The following is a 19,495-nucleotide window of genomic DNA, read 5'->3' as shown; positions in this document are numbered from 1 at the left end:
GCAACATTTCCGTGGCCTTTTGGCCTGATGGGAGTAAACGCCCTTTCCAGGCATGTGCTAGGCAGCAAGTGAGGGAACCTTTTTCCATATATCTCAGAGGAAAATGACACGCTGCTTCTGTGTGATATGGCTCGTTCTGCATTTCTCCTGTCCAGATGGCAGCCGCCTTGGGTTTGTTCACTGGTTCCTGTAGGTCCAAAGTAATACAAAACATGATGCAGTTTACACCATCTGTGTAGCTTTTCCAGGGATGTCGGGTGAAGAGATTGCTCAGACACCGCTTTTTATAGCATTGCTTTCAAGGATTGCAGCCATTGGATTAAAGTGAACAAGAGGCTAAAATGAAACTGATTTTCCATGTCCTTCCTTTCACCCTGCAGAGTGGTTGCATTACCAAGCTGGAAAACTTCATTCAAGAGCATCTGAGAATTATCGGGGCAGTGGGGATCAGCATTGCTTGTGTGCAGGTAAAAGGGCTGAGTGGAATTTTGGGGGTGCTGGGCATAAGTTAAAGGAACCCTAGAGCTGAGGGATGGAGAAAAATCAGATGTTTTAGGCTCTTGCCTGCCTGGCAAGCAAAGAAGTTGCCAGGTACTGTGGGAACCTGAGGATTCACTAATTCCAAAGCAAAAGCCTCTTCTACCCATCTGTAAAATTTGCTTCTGGTGAAGGAGTGCAACCAGCTTGGGCAAAGGAGAGAGACTTCTGCTCCAGGGCTATGGGAAAGGAAGTGCTGGCCACGGCAGGCGGTTTGGCAGCCTGAGAGAGACCTCTTGTGGGGATGTGCTGTGAATGCCTGCGCAGCCGAACAGCCAGCCTGTAGGAGTTTGCTGTCCCTGTTCATTAGGATTAGTTTAAGTCATCCAGTAGTTCTTCCTTGGTTGTGTCATATTGAGGAACGGCACTGTGGGTCTGCAAATGATTTGGGAGAGGGTGGTGCATAAAGGGGTAGGATATGGATGCCCCCTGCTCCCATTTTACAGGGGAGGGCACACGATATTCTTTTCTTCCAGATGCAGATGTCTCTGGGAGTTCCTCATCTTCCTCTTTTGTCCTGGCAAGTAGCCACATTACACCCCAGAGAAGCTGGTGATTAATTATGAGGATTAGCACAGATTATGTTCTCTCCTGCTGCTTACTGCAAACTGGAGTGTAGTATCCCCAGGCAGGAGCTAGCTGCCACTCCAGTCTGGGTCCAGGCTGTTTGCAAGCTGCTGCCTCCACTTGCATCCATTCAGTTTTCTCATGCATTTCTCTCTTCTCTTTACACCCTGTAGATCTTTGGGATGATTTTCACCTGCTGCTTGTACAAGAGTTTAAAGCCAGAACCATATTAATAGCTGCGGGAACTCTGTTGCTCCCCCTCTGCCACTTCCCTTAGCGCCTGCCAACCTGACCACTCTCCACCACCACAGAAGCGTCTGTAACCCGAGGACTTGGCTCTGTAATTAAACGCCTCTCAAACCATGCACCGCCTTACCTGCCCTCCTGGGAGAAAGTCACCCTCCATGTTGTATACAAGGCAGCCAGGAGTTTCTCAGGTCCTCTTCGTTGTCAGGAAACAAAAGAGCTATGGATCTTCTGCTAGAAGCTTTAGCAAAACAGTCCCTTGATATAATTACGAAGCAAGATTTATCCAGGGCCATTTCTCTTGAGGCTTTTCCTGTGCCAACATGAAGGTATCAGGATGCTATACAAGAACGATGGTTTGCTCTCTGAGAAGTGGCTCAGCAGCACCAGGCATTGACTGTGAGGACAGATGATGTTTCTGCACTGAGCTGGAGCCGGAGCCGAGTCTCTCGTACATGGAAGATTTCTTTCCCTCCTCCCAAGTGTACACCGACCGATGTCCTAACACCGCTGTTCTCTGCCTGAGAGGATGCCTGCCTGGTTGCTTGGGGCAGGAGCTACTCTACCTGCTGATCAGGAGCACAACTTAGTGCAGTTGAAATCTTGTCATGACTCTGATGTTGCCAAGATATGGGTGCCTTAGGAAGCAATCCTTCCTCCTCTTCCTTGAAGCTTCCCCCAATACAGTGCCATTAGGAGCCACACGAGGCCTTTTGTCTCCTACTAATTCTGAAGCAAAGACGATGGACAACTTTCTAATTCTTTTGAGGCTGGTGTGTTTTTTCTGAGTGGCTTCCAGTATGAGAAAAATTTAAGTTGTTTCCTCCTGCCTCTACCCTGCTGAGGTTTGGTGGAGAACTGGTCTGTTTTTGGAGCTGGCATATCTGGCTACCCTTTGGCCTGTTCACTTAGTAGAAATACATTCTTACATGTTGAGAGATGCCCTCAGCTTGATTTTTCTAATTAAAACCTCCAGGCTTGTCTGTCTTGGGCAGGAAATTAATATATACAAATATTTTATGAGCCTCCAAAAGCACATTGATTAGCTGAGGATTTTCTGGCTTTAATGAGATCTGGAAACCCACTTTACTTGTTACTGCCAAGAAGGTCAGGAGAGTCAGCTTCAACCAGTTGCCCCAGTGTAAATAGGTAAATTGGTCATGCTGGGTTAACTGTTTTCTGCAGAGGAATAGGTTTAATTAAATATTCTCTCTGCACTGGGATCCTGGATACATACAGGACATAGACATCACTGCTGCCATGGACTTGGTGCCATCATGATGCCAACAGGCTCTTAGCCTGAATTCATAGGATCTTGTGTGCCTCTTGTCTTGTTCTCACCTTCCTGGTATGCCTGTTACACCCATGAAGCAGAAGGAGCTGTGGGGTTTTGGTGTTTCTAAGCAGTGAAGACAAGCCCTCTTATAAACAAATAAATGTATTCCCTTTCCTAGCCTTTCAGTGGTGCCAGCTGAGCCCTGTCCCTTGGCAGCAGACAGTTAACATAAGCAAAACCACACAGACCCCTCAAGGGTCTTGCAGCATCGTGGGGTTTTTCGTTCACAGAACAGAAATCTTGGACTGGCGCTAAAGAGTGACAAGTTAAAATTCAGAGCAGGTCAATCTGAAACTCCCCCATCAATATCAGCCCCATGAAATAATCCTTAACTAATGCAGAAAGAGAGATGGAGGAACTGAGGCGTATCCTTGGTTCCACAGCAGTAGGAAAGAGGGGAAAGAAATCTAAATTATTGTGTAATGATCTAAAGGAGAAATCTCTAAATTATTTCTTGTTTTATAATCAAGTTCCTGACAAGTATTGACTGCTGACTAAGAGGAAAATATTGAGCATGTTGCTTGAAGCAATATTTCTAGTTTCTTAAGCATATCTTCATAGCTGCCTTCGCCCATTCCCTTCAAATACATTGTACAGGGTTGGGAGAGGCCAGGAAGAATGAGATATGAGCAGTAAGTTGGCTTGTGTCCATTGAGTTGTTTTATACTTTTTTGTCTGAGTAATAATATTAATTGCCTTTTTTTTTTTTAACCCAGTTTAAGTTGCTGGCCAATAGAAAAATAAAGCTTAAGATTCTGTACTTACTCTCTGTAGCAAAATTGAACCGGTACTGTGAACTGGATGGGTTATATGGATTCCTCAGATCCTGCTGCTGAGGAGCCAGTTCCCTCAGAAGGAAGCTGGGGAAGAATCTGCTTCGCGTCACTGATCTTGCCAGTGTGGTTGTGATCCGCTGCCACGGTGTGCTGCAGACTGCTCCTCCCTGTGGCACCCTGAGAGCTGAGGCCACAGAACCCCAGAGTACCAGGTACTGCATGTCAGCCGTGGAGGTGTACGCACCCAGCACACCTGACTGCGCTCACTGGGATACTTAGTGACCTCTCTTAGCCTTGTCACACAGGCTGCACTTTCTTTTCATGTGCAGAGCACGGAGGCAGACAGCAGGGCCTTTGCCGTCAGGTAGCTTTGATTTGCCTTGCTGGCCCTGCTGTCTGCCTGCGATTGCCAGTCAGATCTGCGGAAGAAGACCCATTGAGGGTATGAATTGGCTCGGGGCTCTGCTGTGCTCTCCTACACCCTGTTTCCACTTATGCCAAAGTCAGTGGAAATCTTTCCCCTTTTCATCTTGACTGTAAGGACTGCAGCAGGGCTGCTGCTCCCTACCACTGTGGGACAACAGGGAGTGTGTGGGTGCTATGTGCTGGTGTGTGCTGAATATTTGCTGTATGTGCTGTAGAGTAGCTTGCAGCCACCTTGCATCACAGACATGTCAAAAAGAGGGAGCAGGTGTGTGCCCTTTTTTATTACCCTTTGGGATTTAGGATTGAAATTGCACATTACAAGTTTCACATATGCCTCTATCCAGCCAGATGGAAATGCCTGCCTGCAGCTGACAAGCATAGCCACTCGGTGGCTCTCAGGGCTCAGCACTGCGCTGTGCATTCAGCTCCTGTAATTCAAGTGAGTCTAATTCAAGCTGCTTGGCTCTGTGGGCAGCAGGGCCATGGTGTCACCAAGCCCCAGGGAAGCGCAGTATGGGTCACGCTTGCAAGGGAAGGTCGCTCCTTCCAGCCCCAGTAGTGTGCCTAACTTTCATGCTGCAGCAAGGCAGTGGTCATGCAAGACTGAGGCTTAGGGCTTGACCTGGCCTGCACCCGGCTCAGAGTGGGGACTTCTGCTAAAAAAACCCAGAAATGCGTTGGCATATGTTGAGGAGACAGACTTGGGTGGCTCAGTAGTGGCGAGATGAGCCAGCACCACTGCTACGGTACCACTGTGGGGAAGGCAGATGCACTACTGAGATGCATTCGGTAAGACAGGGATGTGGTCACATCCATTTATGAGCCCTTTTCCCAAGACCTGCGTGTGGCTCTGGCTGCCTGTTTTCAGGAAAGGTGAGTTGAAGGTGGAGCATGAATGAAGAAGGGAGGGCTCATCCTGGAAGGCTGTTTACTGAGGTGGGGCTGGAGGAGCAGGGCAGGCTGGGCTCCTGCCTGCATGCTTGCAGCGGGGGCACAGAAGGTGGCATGGATGGCTCTGTGTTAACTGTGTGCCCCAAACAGCTGCTGGGCCACCTTGGCTGTTCTGCCATGGCAGGAAGAGAAATGCCTGCAACTCCCCTCCTCGTGCCTCATCCCGTTGCTCTCTTTGCTCTCTGTGTCATTGGGGGTGCAGTGTGGCTCCAGTCACCCTTTCCCACTCCAAAAGGGAAATAAGCCCCCCTTCTGTAAGGCTGTCACGGGGTGGCGCTTGTGAAGTCTGTAGCACAGTGCCTTTCAGCAAGAAGCCATTGCTTAAAAGCAATTTCTCTTCTTGTTTGAATTGATGACTTCTGCAGTGTCTGTGATCAGGGTGCAATTACTGACTTAAAGCATCCCTGTGGGCTGTACAGCCTCAGGTCTTCTCTTGAGGCAGGAGCAGGGGTTTCTCCCCCTCTGAACCTCGAGATTTGGGCTGTGCTAATTGCCCTTTGCAGCAATTAGCTCACCTGGGGGTCTGCTCCCTTAGGGTGCCCAGGTGGTTACTACAATTTGCCTAGAAATAAAAGGGAAGACAGATGTAGCGGGGAAATAGTTCCTGTAAGGGTCTAGCACTGGGGCAGTTCCTGCAGTTTCAAAGAAGACACAAGTATTTCATGCTCCCCTGCAGGGCTGCTTCTAACCCCAAACCATTTCACAAACATGCCCTTTCTACTCCTGCCATTTAATTGGGAGGAATTTTCCACCCAGGGAGGCCTTCATGCCCCTATCTTTGGCCATTTATAAAGCCTCCCTTCAGCAGTGATTGTAATGTCCTTGTTTTCATGCTGGGCTGGGGCTGAGCAGGGCTGCGGTGGTGGAGAGAGGAAGATGAGGAGCAGACAGAGATACTCTCCTCCCTGGCAAGATACAACAAATACACTCTGCCATTTCCCAAGCAAAGGGGAATGCTCTCTCCTTTCAAGCCGTGACACTTCCCCAGGTTTCCACGTGTACGTGTGTGCGTGCACCCCTGAGAGAAGATGCTGGGTGCTCTGTGCTGCTCGTTACTGCACAGCACCGAGCAGCAACAAGAGGTGCCTCGAGCAGCACTGTTGCTGAATTGGGGCACAGATGCACGTGAGCAGAGACCGACAGCTTCTCCTGGTGCGGCTGGTTTTGCTGTGGGGGTCCTGGGCTGGCTCTCACACTATTAAAGAGCAGCTTTTTGGGCTGCTGGCCATGCTGCACTGTGTCTCCCTGGTGAGCTGCTTCTGCAGGAGGAGCGTGTCTGTCTGCTGCGTCTCTGCGCCAAAGTGCGGTCAGGAAGAGAGGTGGTGGTTATGCCAGTGGCGCTGCCTGGCTGGCCAAGGAGGCAGCGGGGAGCAGATTCACGTGGTGCCTTCAGACATAACAAATTCCTTGCAGGGAGGGGGCATGGTGCTCTCAAATGAGGTATAATCATATGAACAGCAGGGATGCTGGTGCCCACCAAATTCATTCAGTGACTCATTCCAGCACAGCAGATCATCAGGCGCACCGGGGTTTTGAAGTCCTCTTACTCCCTGCAAAGGAGGCTGCTCCTCCTGCTTTCTCAGCTGCCTGCATTAGCAGAAAGGATGGTGCACGTTTTGAGGCCGTCAGGATCAGCAGCTTTCTCTCTTCTGATTACTGCTCCTGCCTGCAGAAAAGAAGCTGCTGAGCATCAGGCATTTCCAGGCTTTTTTTTTTCTTGCTGACAAGGGAAGGGCAGTTTCTGCCTACACAGAATGTAGAGAGAACTCAGGGCCTGATCCTGCCCATGGCTGCTGTGTTCCCCCACTGGGACAGCAAAACCCAGCTGTGCCCCCTTGCAGGCCCAGAGGTGGCTTTCATGGCTGCAGCACGTGTCTCCAGCAGCTATGGGGGAGAGCCTGAGGGTCACAGCCCCTTGCACTCCTCTGTGGTTAGAGGCCAGCCCAAACCAGGCGTTGACCCAGGGGTGCAGCGTGTGTGGAGCAACACTTCACAAATTTGACTGTATGTGTGTGTACATATAGCTATATATATATCTCGTCCTGCCATGCTGGAGGATTTCCACTGCCTGCAGGAACTTTTACAGGTGAGGTCTATATTTCTTATATTGCTCAGAAATGCTGGACCCCCTTTACCCCAGAAACCTGCATCATAGAAATGTGCTTGGTCCTTCCAGAGTCATGGTCCCCCTCTCCCTTCCGAGGGTAGGGACGTGTGTCCCCCCACAGTGGGTCAGCTGGCAGCCGGGCATGCTCCCTACCTGCCAGCAGTCACAGCCTCAGCCCCCTCCCGCTTCTGAAGGGCTCCCCAGCCCCAGATTAGTGAGGGACCAAGGCAAATTGTACCGCACAGCAAACGGCTTTGTCATTAACCTAGTGGTACCCTGTTAACATTCGGCTGCCTGTCTCCTGCCTGCCACTGGCTGTAAATAAATAGGCAACTGCCTAACAGCAGCTCACTGATGGCACGAAGCAGGTGCCCGCATCAGCGCACGGCCATCGTCTTCAGGGGCATGCAGAGCAGTACCAAAAAGCTTAAGCCCCTTGCTTTGTTTTACAGGAGAAACTGAGGCAAGTGTTTCATCCACGCCTACGTGCTGGATGCTGGGGGACCCACAGCGTGGCAGTGTCCGCGCAGAAAGCTGCCTGCGCCGCCCAGTAGCATGCTGTACTCATAGCACGTATTTTAAGTATCGACAAAGTCTCCTCTTTCCTGGGAGAGCTGCCTCTTTAATCACCTTTTAACCCTCCCAAGCAGTCTTTACTGTTGTTTTCCCAGCTTGTTTTACACACTTTGATTTCTTGCTCCTCGTTCTGGGACACAGCGTTAAGCAATGATGGCCTGAGATGTGAGGCACCAGGCTCAGGTTTTGGGATTGGGACTTCAACCACTATCTCCACTCCTGCAGGGTGTCAGCTGTTTCCCCTGGACTGAAATAACAGCTAATATCACTACAAAATGACATCTGAAGGCACGTCCCTCCACTCCCAGCTCTTACAGCTCCTCTCTTGCATGTTATTCCTCTGTTACATGCTGAGGGTTGTCAGGTACTATTTTATATTTATCTAAATTAAATCTTGTCTCATTTAAATGTGCCCAACCCTCTAAGATATCCCAGGCTAATTCACATTTTGTCCTTCTTTGCACTTTCCATCCCTCCTCCTCCATCAATCCACAAACGTGATCAATGTTATAATTTATTTCCTTTTCCTCCTTTCTCCCTCTTCCACTGCTCTCTTCCAGGACTTTAATGAAAGTTTTTAACAGCAGTCAGTTGAAGGCTGACCTGCTCTTTCCTTTGCTGAATGCCTTGTGCTCTGTGGATGGGCTCATGAACAATTCAGTTGTTTGGGCTCTAGCTGGCAGCTGTGGCAGAATTACTCAAAAGAAATATTTCTGAAGTTTGTCTACACTTCCAAGTTGAACAATCCTGAACCCCGGAGCAGCGAGTGGAAGCCCTAAATCATACGACAGCAAAGAAGGCTGCATATGTATTAAATATGTTTTTCAACCAAAAAAACCCCCAATGTTATTCAAACAAATTTTATAGTTCCCTTACCATAGTTAATGGCATTGGATGGGGCTATGAAGGTAAGTTCCAACAACTGTGGGCTGTTGGTGCCCTTTTCAGCAAAAAAACAACGCTACCTGCTGGAAGTGAACTGAATTTAAACGAACATGGGTGAAAAGAGGCAGCATTTCACAAGCAGAGCAGTGGGTCACTGGGGATGCAGTTAAGGTGCTGACTGGGAATACAGGAGCTTGGTGTTGCATACCCAGTTTGCCTGGAGGTTTGAGGACACTTCTTGCATCAGGGTTTTTGGCAGAGCCCTTTAGCGAAGTGACTAGTTATTCAGATGTTATCGGTGCTAGATGGGAGTGGACAAGCACACAGCACTGCAGAAGTTCATCCTGCACCTGCCTGAATGAGAGCTGAGCTCCTCTGCGTCTGCAAGCCCACTGCCAGAGGCTGCTAAGCACAGCGAACAAATTAATTCCTATCAGTGTTTCTTTTTCCCCTCTAATCATATTTGCTTTTCCTTGTCCCCTTAGATTGAAAAGTTCCTTTTAGTGTCTGTACAAGCTGTGCCAAGCTCCACGCAGCCTCAGTTGCAGCTGTACCACTTAAGTTCTGCCTGTAATAAATAAAAATATTGCTCCAAAGGAGTTATAACCCTACAAAACTGCTGAACTCTGGTGGCACTCCTCTTCTGAAACCAACAATGGGAAAAGCAAATTGGTGTCAAACTGCAGCCTCTGGTTTAGCATCAGCAATTTTTTTCTAGTTTTGCATAGCCTGGAGCTTGAAGTAAACTCAATTCTGTTCTTGCAGGCAAAGTTTTCTGGAACGTTAATGCAAATAACTTCTGGTCTCCACGCACCACTAGAGAGATGCTTTTTTTTCACTGCTTTAGGATTCAGAGTCCTTCCTGGAGACAGAGTCCAAGGATGCTTGTCATCTCCCGGGGGGGCACCATGTGCTGCCAGCCCATGGGTTAACTAGAAGCAGGAACTAGGCTAACAGCAGAGAGGGAGTTTAGGATTTGGGGAGAGGGAGGCAGTTCCCGCTTCACCTGCTTAGAGCCAGCTCGGGGGAACGGGTGCACTTTTCTGGGCCAGTTTTTAATGCCGCTTTTCCCCAGGAAAGGGTCCTGGAGGGAGGAGGCAGAAGCCACAGTCCCCTCAGGTGCTTCCACCTGCAGGCAGGGGCAGCCCCACTGACACCACCTCTTGGCAAAGGTCAGAAACAATGAGCTATAATTAAGGCAATTATGCCTTTAATTAGGCATAATTGAGCTAATGGCTTTCTTTTTCTAGTCTACATCCCTTCTCCTGGATAAGATATGAGCCAAGCTCTGAGATCCCTTTTAGGGTTTATAGGAGGCAACTGTTCACCCCTTGTTTTTTCCAAATTAATCCTGTCCCCTGGTGCACAAGTCCATGGGACCTGATGAGATGCATCCATGGGTCTTGAGGGAACTGGCGGATGAAGTTCTAAGCCACAATCCATCATATCTGAGAAGTTGTGGCAGTCCAGTGAAGTTCCTACTGATGGGAAAAGGGGAAACCTAACCCTCATTTTTAAAAAGGGGAAAAAGGAAGACCTGAGGAACTACAGGCTGGTCAGTCTCACCTCTGTGCTTAAGGTCATGGAGCAGATCCTCCTGGAGGCTATGCTCAGGCACATGGAAAATAAGGAGGTGATTGGTGACAGCCAACATGGCTTCACTAAGGGCAAAGCCTGCCTGTCAGCTTTGGTGGCCTTCTATGATGGGGTTACAGCGTTGGTGGATAAGGGAAGGGCAACTGACATCATCTACCTGGACTTGTGCAAAGCATTTGACACTGTCCTGCATGACATCTTATGTCTAAATTGGAGAGACATGGATTCAATGGATGGACCACTCAGTGGATAAGGAATTGGCTGGATGATCGCACTCAAAGAGTTGCGGTCAACGGCTCAATGTCCAAGTGGAGACCAGTGATGAGTGGCATTCCTCAGGGGTCAGTATTGGGACCAGCACTGTTTAACATCTTTGTCGGCAACATGGACAGTGGGATCGAGTGCACCCTCAGCAAGTTTGCCGACGACACCAAACTGTGTGGTGCGGTCGACACTCTGGCTGGAAGGGATGCCATCCACAAGGACCTTGACAGGCTGGAGAGGTGGAGCTGTCTGCTTGGTGGGGATGCTGGTTTCTTCCAACCGGTAAGCTGGCGGTGGCTGCCCTCTCTCTTAAGCCTGCTTGTACCAGTTGCAGTGGCAGCTTGCTGGTGGCCCTCTGGGAGGCTCCTCCTTGAGGCTGGGGGGGGGGTGAGCGACAGAGCCAGGATCAGGCACATGGCATCTGGTGCAGCACCTTGTCATGTGCTGTCCCTGTTTGTGGCTGAGGAGCACCACAACCGCATTCTCCTGCCCTTGCGGGCAGCTCTTAAAAGCATCTCGGTGCTTTCTAGGTATCTGGCCCCAGTCATCTGCTGGGATTAAATCCAGCCTGTATCACATCTGCCTAAAAGTTTCCTGGGGACCTGGGGCTCAGCTGCTCCCTGGAGTAGCATCTCATATTGCCTCTGTAACTCAGGCACTAACATGACTTTAATACAACTTTTTAAAGTATGCATTTGTATCTAGTAAGCCCTTGAGTACAGCAGAGTCCCTTTTATATTGAAATTCAGGCTCCTCAATAACATTTTATTATGAGGCTTGCTATTTTTGGCATTGCTGTTACTCTGTTACAAGCAAGGCACCTAACATCCTTCGATATGAAATCATTAAGGGCACAGCAGAGTTCATTACAGGGGCATTTCTCTGGATTAAGAGCAAATCAATACCACATACTAATATCACAGCCTGGTACCTGGCTTCAGTTGCAAATAGCACACCCAGAGGCAGATACTCTTCTTTTGGCCTCTTGTGCTCTCCTTCCAATATATTTACTGTTTTACCCCGAAGCTGTTGTGATGGATTTATGAGCAGACAAAATCCAAAGGTTGTTTTTCCTTGAGCTACCTGAATATTGTAGCTTTTAAAATAAAGAAGAAAGAAATAACCAGCTTAAGTTTGTGATCTTGTGCTAACTTCACATGCAATATGACTTCCCCATTTCTGCTGGCAGACCCCCTGGAAGCAGATGTGCGGAAGGGAACAAAGGCCTGAAGCTCTCTCTGGTTATATTTAGCCGATCACACTCAGAGTTTAGAATAAATTTCAGATGTTTTGAGTTGGGAACACACCTGGGGGAGGTGTGTTGGGAGGGAAAAAGGATGAGGATAATTTATAAAAAGCCTCCAGTAGAAGAAAGAGCTCTACTGACCAAGTATCCCCTGGAAGAGTCACATTCTTTTGTGAAAATCTGCCCTGGGTTGAGATGTGGAAGCAGTTGGAGTTTGTTGACTTCTTGGGCATGGTGCACTGGCAGGGAATTAAGGGTAAACACTGCTGGCTTGGTGGGTCTGGGGCAGTATGACCACAGCCTCCGTGAAGGACCTTCGCTCAGGCAGTGCACAACCACCTTGAGCCTGGGTGGAGGCTCCAGCTTTGCTCTGGACAATGCAGATCTATGTCCTGGACCTGGCCCAAAGCAGGTTTGCCTATCCATGGTTTGAGACAAGGGCAGGATAAAAGGTGTTTTACTGTGCTCAGCATGGGGCTGTGGGCGGACGGAAGATGCCAGGCTCTCAGGAACCACTGGCTGCTCTGGCTGTTGCTCAACCCTCAAGAGCCATGTCTTGAGATGTCTCCCGCTGTAGCTGAAATGGCAGTTTCTCTATGTTGCTGCTCCTAGCTATTGCAGCACAGAATGTTCATTTGGTTTGGTAGCAGCTTGAGTAGCTAACATGAAATCTGCTGAGTTCAATGGCATTTGTTTCTCTTTATTTATTAGAAGTAATTATTCATCAGTGGGATTTAATTATTACTTTTTTGCCTTTTAAAAATGTTGTTTAATGGAGGAAAGCAGTCATTTGTCTAGGCTGCATTTAATGCTGAGTGGATCCAAAGGGGGTTTTCTTCAAGCTGTTTTGACAATACTAATAATAAAAAAATCAAGTTGGTGAAGTGTAGAGCTGTAGGCTGTCTCTGTAATGATCTGAAGCACTCAAGCCCTTATTAACTTAATGCTTTCATTTACTAGCTCATTCCTGGAGGAAGACCTCCTAGTCAAACTGCTATTGCTCCTTTAAAAAACTAAAGCTAGTAATTGCTTCAGCTGCACATCTCATTACAAGGAAAGGCCTACAGCTGAGAGCAGCACTCATCTTGGTTTTGTTTTTAAATTTTCAGGGGGAATTGCAGCAAAACCTCTTGTTATACCTCCAGCCCATGTGTTAGCTATTCCTATTGCTGCGTATAAATTTATAAACTCAATTATAAAAGTTCTGGATTTCCACTTTCTTTGGAAACAAGAGGCTTGAGGGCTTGGCTGTATTGCAGACCATTACAGTATTGATGAAGAGCTGAGCAGAGCCTGTCAGTGGTGGGTAGTGGCTGATCAATAGTTGTAGGAGGACATCCTATTTCATCAGTGCAGCCTTTAACCGTGAGTAGTTGACACTGCTCTGATTACCATTTACCCCATTGTTCCATTAAGTGGATGTTTCTCCCTTCCCTCTCCTAGCACTGTCTGGGGAGAAGCATGCTTTCATACACCCTACCATAGGGAAGACTTAGTTAAAAAGGGAAAAAAAAAAAAACAAACCCAAGGTGAGGGAAGCACTTTAAGGCAGCTTTGAGTAAATAGCTGGAGATAATTGGGCTTTAGCTGTGTTCTTGTACCTTCTGGATTGTTGGGGACATTGATGCTGCTGCTCTCTGAATTGCTGCACAAGCTCAGGGCAGCAGCTTTCCATCAGCAGTTCCTGCACTGGGCTCTGTTCACAGTCAAAAAGCACTTTTAAAAATCTATTTAAGATATTCTACTACGATTTGAGGGCAATATATGGTAGGGGTCCTTGATAACAGGGAGGCAAGAAGACACTAGGAGTGAGTGAGATTAGGCTTCTCCTTGTTGCTCATCTCTGATGGTTTCTGATGAGTGCCATCTCAGAGGTACAGACAGGGAAACTGAGGCACTGCACCAGTGGCTTGCTCAAGGCTTGCATAATGAGCTTATTTGTTCTTGTCAAGGCCCTTCCCTAAATATGCACCTTAAGGTGAAGCATTTTTTTTGTCTTTGAAAGACATGACCAATGACGTTACATGGAGATGGGTAAGGGAAGTCTCCGCTGCTGATGTGACCAGCCTGGAGAAAGCAAAGAGAAGGTGGAATGGGATGGACTCAAAGTACACCAGTGTTGGAGGAAAGATTCCCATTGAGCTTCATGCACTTGGACTGGGTTTCTGGAGAGATGCTGGTAAGGACAGTGAGATTTATGTTAATCTCTGAAGTGATTCAAAGCTTGTGTAGATACCACTACCGTGAACCACCAGAAAATGTGGAAAGCAGCAGCTCAAGAAAGTTTAGCACCTAGAGGTGGGTGCTGAGCACAGCTGTCCTTCTGCTGGCACTGATTTATTTAATAATTTTTAAAAGCCATTCATTTCTTGGAGAGCTCCAAGTAGACCTGCTTTTAAAAGAAGAAGGTCTGATTCCCAAAGAGCAGATACTCAGTATTTCTTCTTCCTAGCTACAAATCCAGCCTGTGGGGTGGGTCGTGGGTTAATTCAAAATAATCAGCGCCTACGGAAAGTCTTGACCACAGCCTTTGCCGCTTGCTTTGAAGTTTGCTGTTAACTGCTGGTTTCTTGCGCTCCCCAAAGTATATGGGCTTTTAGCTTTTTGTCTGCTGTTTCATGCCCTTCTTTGATCACTATTTGTTCAGCTCCTGAAAGCAGGAAATAATGAACCTGTTTTATTAAAACACTTGCTTCGTATTTGGGAAGAATAAATGAAGGACTTTTCCGCATGAATTTTCTAGTGTGGCTGTTACCAGACACAATGTTCAATATGGGAGCAGGTGTATGAGGAAGTAAATTGTGGGGAAACTTGTGTGGTGCTTGGGAGCTCCATGACTTCACCCCAGCTATGTGTGATCTGCAAGCACAAGACAAGGTGTAGGCCACCAAAACAGGTGACTGGAAGATGTGCATTTGTGGAGAAGGAGAAATAAGATTGGGGGTGCAAAACTTAACTCTCTCTGCATGTCTTGGCTCTACATCCCCTATATATTTCTGTAAGGGAGCGTCAAGGAGAAAGAGATGAGGGTTTAAATGAGTGTGTTGGGTTTGCGTGGCAGGGTTTTGGTGGCGGGGGGGCTACAGGGGTGGCTTCTGTGAGAAGCTGCTAGAAGCTCCCCCTGTGTCTGATAGAGCCAAAGCCAGCCGGCTCTAAGATGGGCCCGCCACTGGCCAAGGCCAAGCCAATCAGCGCCTCTGTGATAACATATTTAAGAAGAAGAAAAACACTTAGAGAGAGTGAGCTTTTGCAGCCGGAGAGAGGAGTGAGAAGATGTAAGAAACTCTGCAGACACCAAGGTCAGTGCAGATGGAGGGGGAGGAGGAGCTCCAGGCGCCGGAGCAGAGATCCCCCTGCAGCCTGTGGTGAAGACCATGGTGAAGCAGGCTGTCCCCCTGCAGCCCATGGAGGAAGGATGAGGGGGTGTAGAGATTCCACCTGCAGCCCGTGGAGGACCCCACGCCGGAGCAGGTGGAGGCACCTGAAGGAGGCTGTGGCCCGTGGGAAGCCCACGCTGGAGCAAGTTCCAGGCCGGACCGGTGGACCTGTGCAGAGGGGAGCCCACGCCAGGGCAGGTTTGCTGGCAGGACTTGTGACCCCATGGGGGACCCCACGCGGGACCCCACGCTGGAGCAGTTTGCTCCTGAAGGTCTGCACCCCGTGAGAGGGACTCCATGCTGGAGCAGGGGAACGATGAGAGGAGTCCTCCCCCTGAGGATGAAGAAGCGGCAGAAACACCGTGAGATGAACTGACCGTAACCCCCATTCCCCGTCCCCCTGTGCCGCTGAGGGGGGGAAGGTTGAAGCCGGGAGTGAAGTTGAGCCCGGGAAGATGGGAGGGGTGGGGGGAGGTGTTTTAAGAGTTGATTTTATTTTCTCATTCCTCTACTCTGTTTTGCCTAGTAATAAATTAGATGAATTCCCTCTCTAAGTTCAGTCTGTTTTGCTCGTGACGATAATTAGTGAGTGATCTCTCCCTGTCCTTATCTCGACCTACAAGCATTTCGTTATGCCTTTTCTCCCGTTTAGTGAATAAGGGGAGTGAGAGAGTGGCTCTGGTGGGCACCTGGTCCCCAGCCAGGCTCAATCCACCACAATGAGACATACTCCCACCTAAATATTGTGCTGTTTCCAAGCACTAGCCCAAAGCAGAGCCAGTCGCCTTGCAGCTCCCCCCCAGGTGGCTGGAGTCACTGAAGCCAAAGATAACTTCTTACCTTTTATTGTTTTTTATGGCCTTATGTGCTGGAGGTGCACACAGCTGAGGTCTGCAGCAAGATCTGAAAGCTCTTTGAGTATCTAAGGCTTGGGCACCTCAAACAGCTTTTCTTAGCAGAACTTAACAAAACAAATTAATCCTGGACACGCGAGTGGTGTAAGCACCACACGCTACCAGGCCATTTTAAGTCACATTGAAGTTAATGAAAAGACTCCCACAGACTTCAGCAGGCAACACATCAAACACATGGCAAAGCCAAAGTCTCAGCCACGTGCTTCCTGTCCTTGGTTTTCAAACATCTCTATTGTGCTGTCCCTGTTGAACAATTAAAAATACTTTCTCACTGGCTAGAGGAATTGAATAAAAGTTGGATCTGAAAACAAAGCCACAATATAAATCATGACGCAAATTCGCTGAAGGGGAAATTGAACCTGTATTCATCATCTAAGCAGTCAGAGCCAGGTAGAAACAACATTATTTTGGAGGTGTCTCAACCGAGAAGTTCCAGGAGTAAGAAAATCTTGCTGGCTAATTAAGCTCAAATGGCTGTAAATGGGTCTGCTCAGAGAGAGGACTAAGTAGAAGTGCTATTTTCTTACTAGGATCCGTACTGAACTTAGAAACTATTTGGAATTAAACTGCTTTTAGAGGCAAATAAGCTATTTGGTTTTGGTGGGAGGTTTTTTTTGGCAGGTGGTAGTGGTAAACAGTTTTTTGGGTTTTTTTTTTTTTTTCATGTAGAGCTATTTGCAGGGAAATAGGTAGCTTGTGTTCTGGATTCTTGTAGTTTATTACCAATGAAATGTAGATTTGTAGCCACAGGGCTAGTTAGGCATCGCTATGGAAACGTACAGCTACGGGGTTTGTGCTCTGGTTGTAATCAAGGTTTTCAGAGTTTTCATTTTTCTTCATATAGACAAGAAGCACATACAAGAAGTCAGACTTTAGTATCCAATTCCAGGCTGCATTTGGGGAAAGGTCATGGGAAGAACAAAAGCCCAGCACACCTCTCGGTAAATCACCCTGGGGTGAGACCTTCACAAGAGGTTGTTTTTCAGAGCAAAACTCCTTTTGAAATATAAGACTTGAGGCTTGTTACAGATAGGCACAAAAACACTTCACTTCCTGCAGATGGACTCAGAATCGTGACGAAAAGGGTGTTGTTTTTGTGTTTTTTTTTTTTTTTTTGTTTAAAACTGTCATTTTGTCACCGAAATTTGGGAATAAAAGAAAACTCCTTAACACCAATTTAGCATTAAGAAGCAGGCATTTCCTTTATTGTAGCGCTGGGTGTCAGGAGGATAGTTCCTCAAATCAGGCACACCTAACACTGGTTCTCTTGTCATATTTATACACAAATGTTACAAAGATTACAAAGTGGTACACTCTCCATTACAATAATTGGTTCATATTTCTTCACCTAGTATGCAAACTAGAACGCATGCTCAGTTCCTTTCTCCACCTCTGTCTTTTGAGTAGGTGGTATAATTTGGGTAGGGGGCTTATGGATCAGTGATCGTGGTGACCCTGGCCCAAATTACCTTTCCCCTAGTTTCTCAATACTTCGGTGTTGGTAACTGTTCGCTATATGCCTTAGGAAGCTAAGGATGCTCCTGGAGGCAATTAGTGTCCTCCCTTTCTGAAAAGTACGTACATAAGGACCTTGAAGTGTCTTGCAGCTCCTCCTTTTTATCATGATGTGTAGCAGGTGCTCATTCTAAGAATCGTTAGCCTTCTACCTAAAGTAACAATGAATAGTTTCTTATCACATATAAGTAGGCCTATATTTTTGGCTACAATTTCAAGAAACTTAAAGCTTTCCAAGCACACACATACCTTGGTGCTGATGCTCCAGGTAGAGGCAGGATGCTGGACTTCACAAGCAGATTCCTCTGCACTTTCATGATCTCAGCTCCCATCATGTGCTTCTCAGGCACTACTTCATTATTTTTATATGATAGTGATGTGTGGAAGTCCTGCCTGAGGGCGCCCTGTCCCCAGGGAGGCTGCAGCCTGGGTGGCAGGGGTTCTTCAGTTACACTTCCGATTGTGCTTGCTTGCTTTTCCAATACCAGGTTAGCACGATCCCTGCAACAGTCTTTCAAAACAGACTTGAAAAATTTCCAAAATGCTTTAATAAAGTAAATAAATGACTGCAGAGCACTGGTTGGATTTTAGTTTTTTTTCAGCAATCTTCCAATTGACAGATTTCTGCACGCAATTAAAGGCTGCATATTCAGTACAATTTATCTTTTTTTGCCATTTCTGCCTATCTGTTATTCTGCTAAGGGCTCTTTTTTATTAAGATTCAGATAAAACTGAGGCTTTTTTTCTTCTGTGTATATGCATGTGTCTCTTACATTGGCTTTAAAAGGTATAGTTATTGTGAGCATATTTAATGGCTCTTCTCAAAGAGATCTGGCACGTTAGAAAGCAGATCCAATATGCTTATGTTATTAACAGCTGCAGAAGCAAGCATGGAGAAATGACAGTGAAAAGGGAATTACTTTCCTAGTTACCAAAGACCAGTAGTGAAAGCTGGGATTTATAGAAATCCATTGAAAAATTCACTGCCTCCTTACAGAGCAGGATTTAAGCTCTACTTCTGCTCCTAACCCTCCCAAGGACAAAACTCTTGAGACAACCTTTCGTATGAACATGATAAACCATTTGCTTTGCCACATTACAGAAATGGTTTTTTTGGTCGGTGCTGTGTTTGCAAACTCCTGAGGAAAAGCTGTGATGCAGACAGGTTGTCATGTGCTGCATGAGCTAATATTAATGCCTGCTGTGAGTCAGTCTTGCTACGCAGGTTTCTTGCTGCTCCTTGTGCAATATCTGTCTGATGGAGCGACACCAGACTCTCATTGGCTTCCACTGCACCCTGTTGTCTGTGAGAAACAGTAATGAGAGCAACCAAGGTGGTTTTCTTTTTCCTTTGAATTTGTGAATGAGGCCTGCTGTGTTTTTGCAAGTTACATCTTCATTTTAAGTATTTAAGAGCCATAGCTTTTCATATCAGACAACATGGCAACAGCTTTGAAAAGAAACGTGTTATTCTAAAGCAGAAAACTAGATTAGAAAATTGCTTTTGGAGATAGAAACGGTCCCATTGGCTTGTCTAATCCAGTTCTTTGGCACTGATGCAGGACAGCTTTCTGCACGGCATAATGCACGGCTGCCTCTGCCAGACGTACCAGGCCAGGCTGCTGCGCTTTCTCAGTACAGCTCATGGAACAAGCACTGGGCCCAGCGTTTCGATCTTTCTGTGAATAAGCTGGCACGTATCTCCATGTAACGCTCCACTGTAGCATGGAAATGCGTCCTACAAGAGTTCAGTTTGGAAAGGTCATCCTGTATTTCATAGTGTCCCTTTTAAAAAACATAGCCTGAAAGAGAAGTGAAGTTTTTTTTTATAAAGTGCATTTAGCTAGCTAATGCAGCAGGCATGCAGAACATAAGCTATCCAACCAACTATGAAACAAATGCTGGAATTAATTGCTTAATTCTCTTTGCATTAGAATAAAGCATATGGTTTTAAAATGTCTTCAGTGAAGAACTGCTGAATATGGGAAACATCTACTATTGCCTTGTACTAAATTGAAAGGCAAGTTCAAGTGTGAAGATTGGTGGGGTGATAGCCAAAGGCAAGCTGTCCTGCCATTTATTTTGTGAGACAATCTAGTTTTAAGGTTTGTGCATACAAGTTTGACCCAGTAAGTGCATTAAATTACCATCTGTAGAAAATCAGGTTTTGTTCTAA

At 47.1% G+C, this 19,495-nt stretch overlaps 1 protein-coding gene across 9 annotated transcripts in view; it reads left to right on the top strand.

Moving 5' to 3' along the window:
- Positions 1–3,451, top strand: part of CD151 (CD151 molecule (Raph blood group)) — a 38,478-nt gene extending 35,027 nt beyond the window's left edge. For all 9 annotated transcript variants that reach the window (XM_054827180.1, XM_054827179.1, XM_054827177.1 and 6 more), the window contains 2 exons: positions 381–467; positions 1,278–3,451. In XM_054827180.1, the coding sequence (XP_054683155.1) occupies positions 381–467; positions 1,278–1,337 (147 nt within the window). In that variant the 3' untranslated portion in view covers positions 1,338–3,451. The remainder of the gene's footprint in view (positions 1–380; positions 468–1,277) is intronic.
- The last annotated feature ends 16,044 nt before the right edge of the window (positions 3,452–19,495 follow it).

Source organism: Grus americana, chromosome 5 (assembly GCF_028858705.1).
Source record: "Grus americana isolate bGruAme1 chromosome 5, bGruAme1.mat, whole genome shotgun sequence".
In the NCBI taxonomy this organism is placed as follows: domain Eukaryota; kingdom Metazoa; phylum Chordata; class Aves; order Gruiformes; family Gruidae; genus Grus; species Grus americana.
This window is presented reverse-complemented; position numbering and strand designations above follow the sequence as displayed.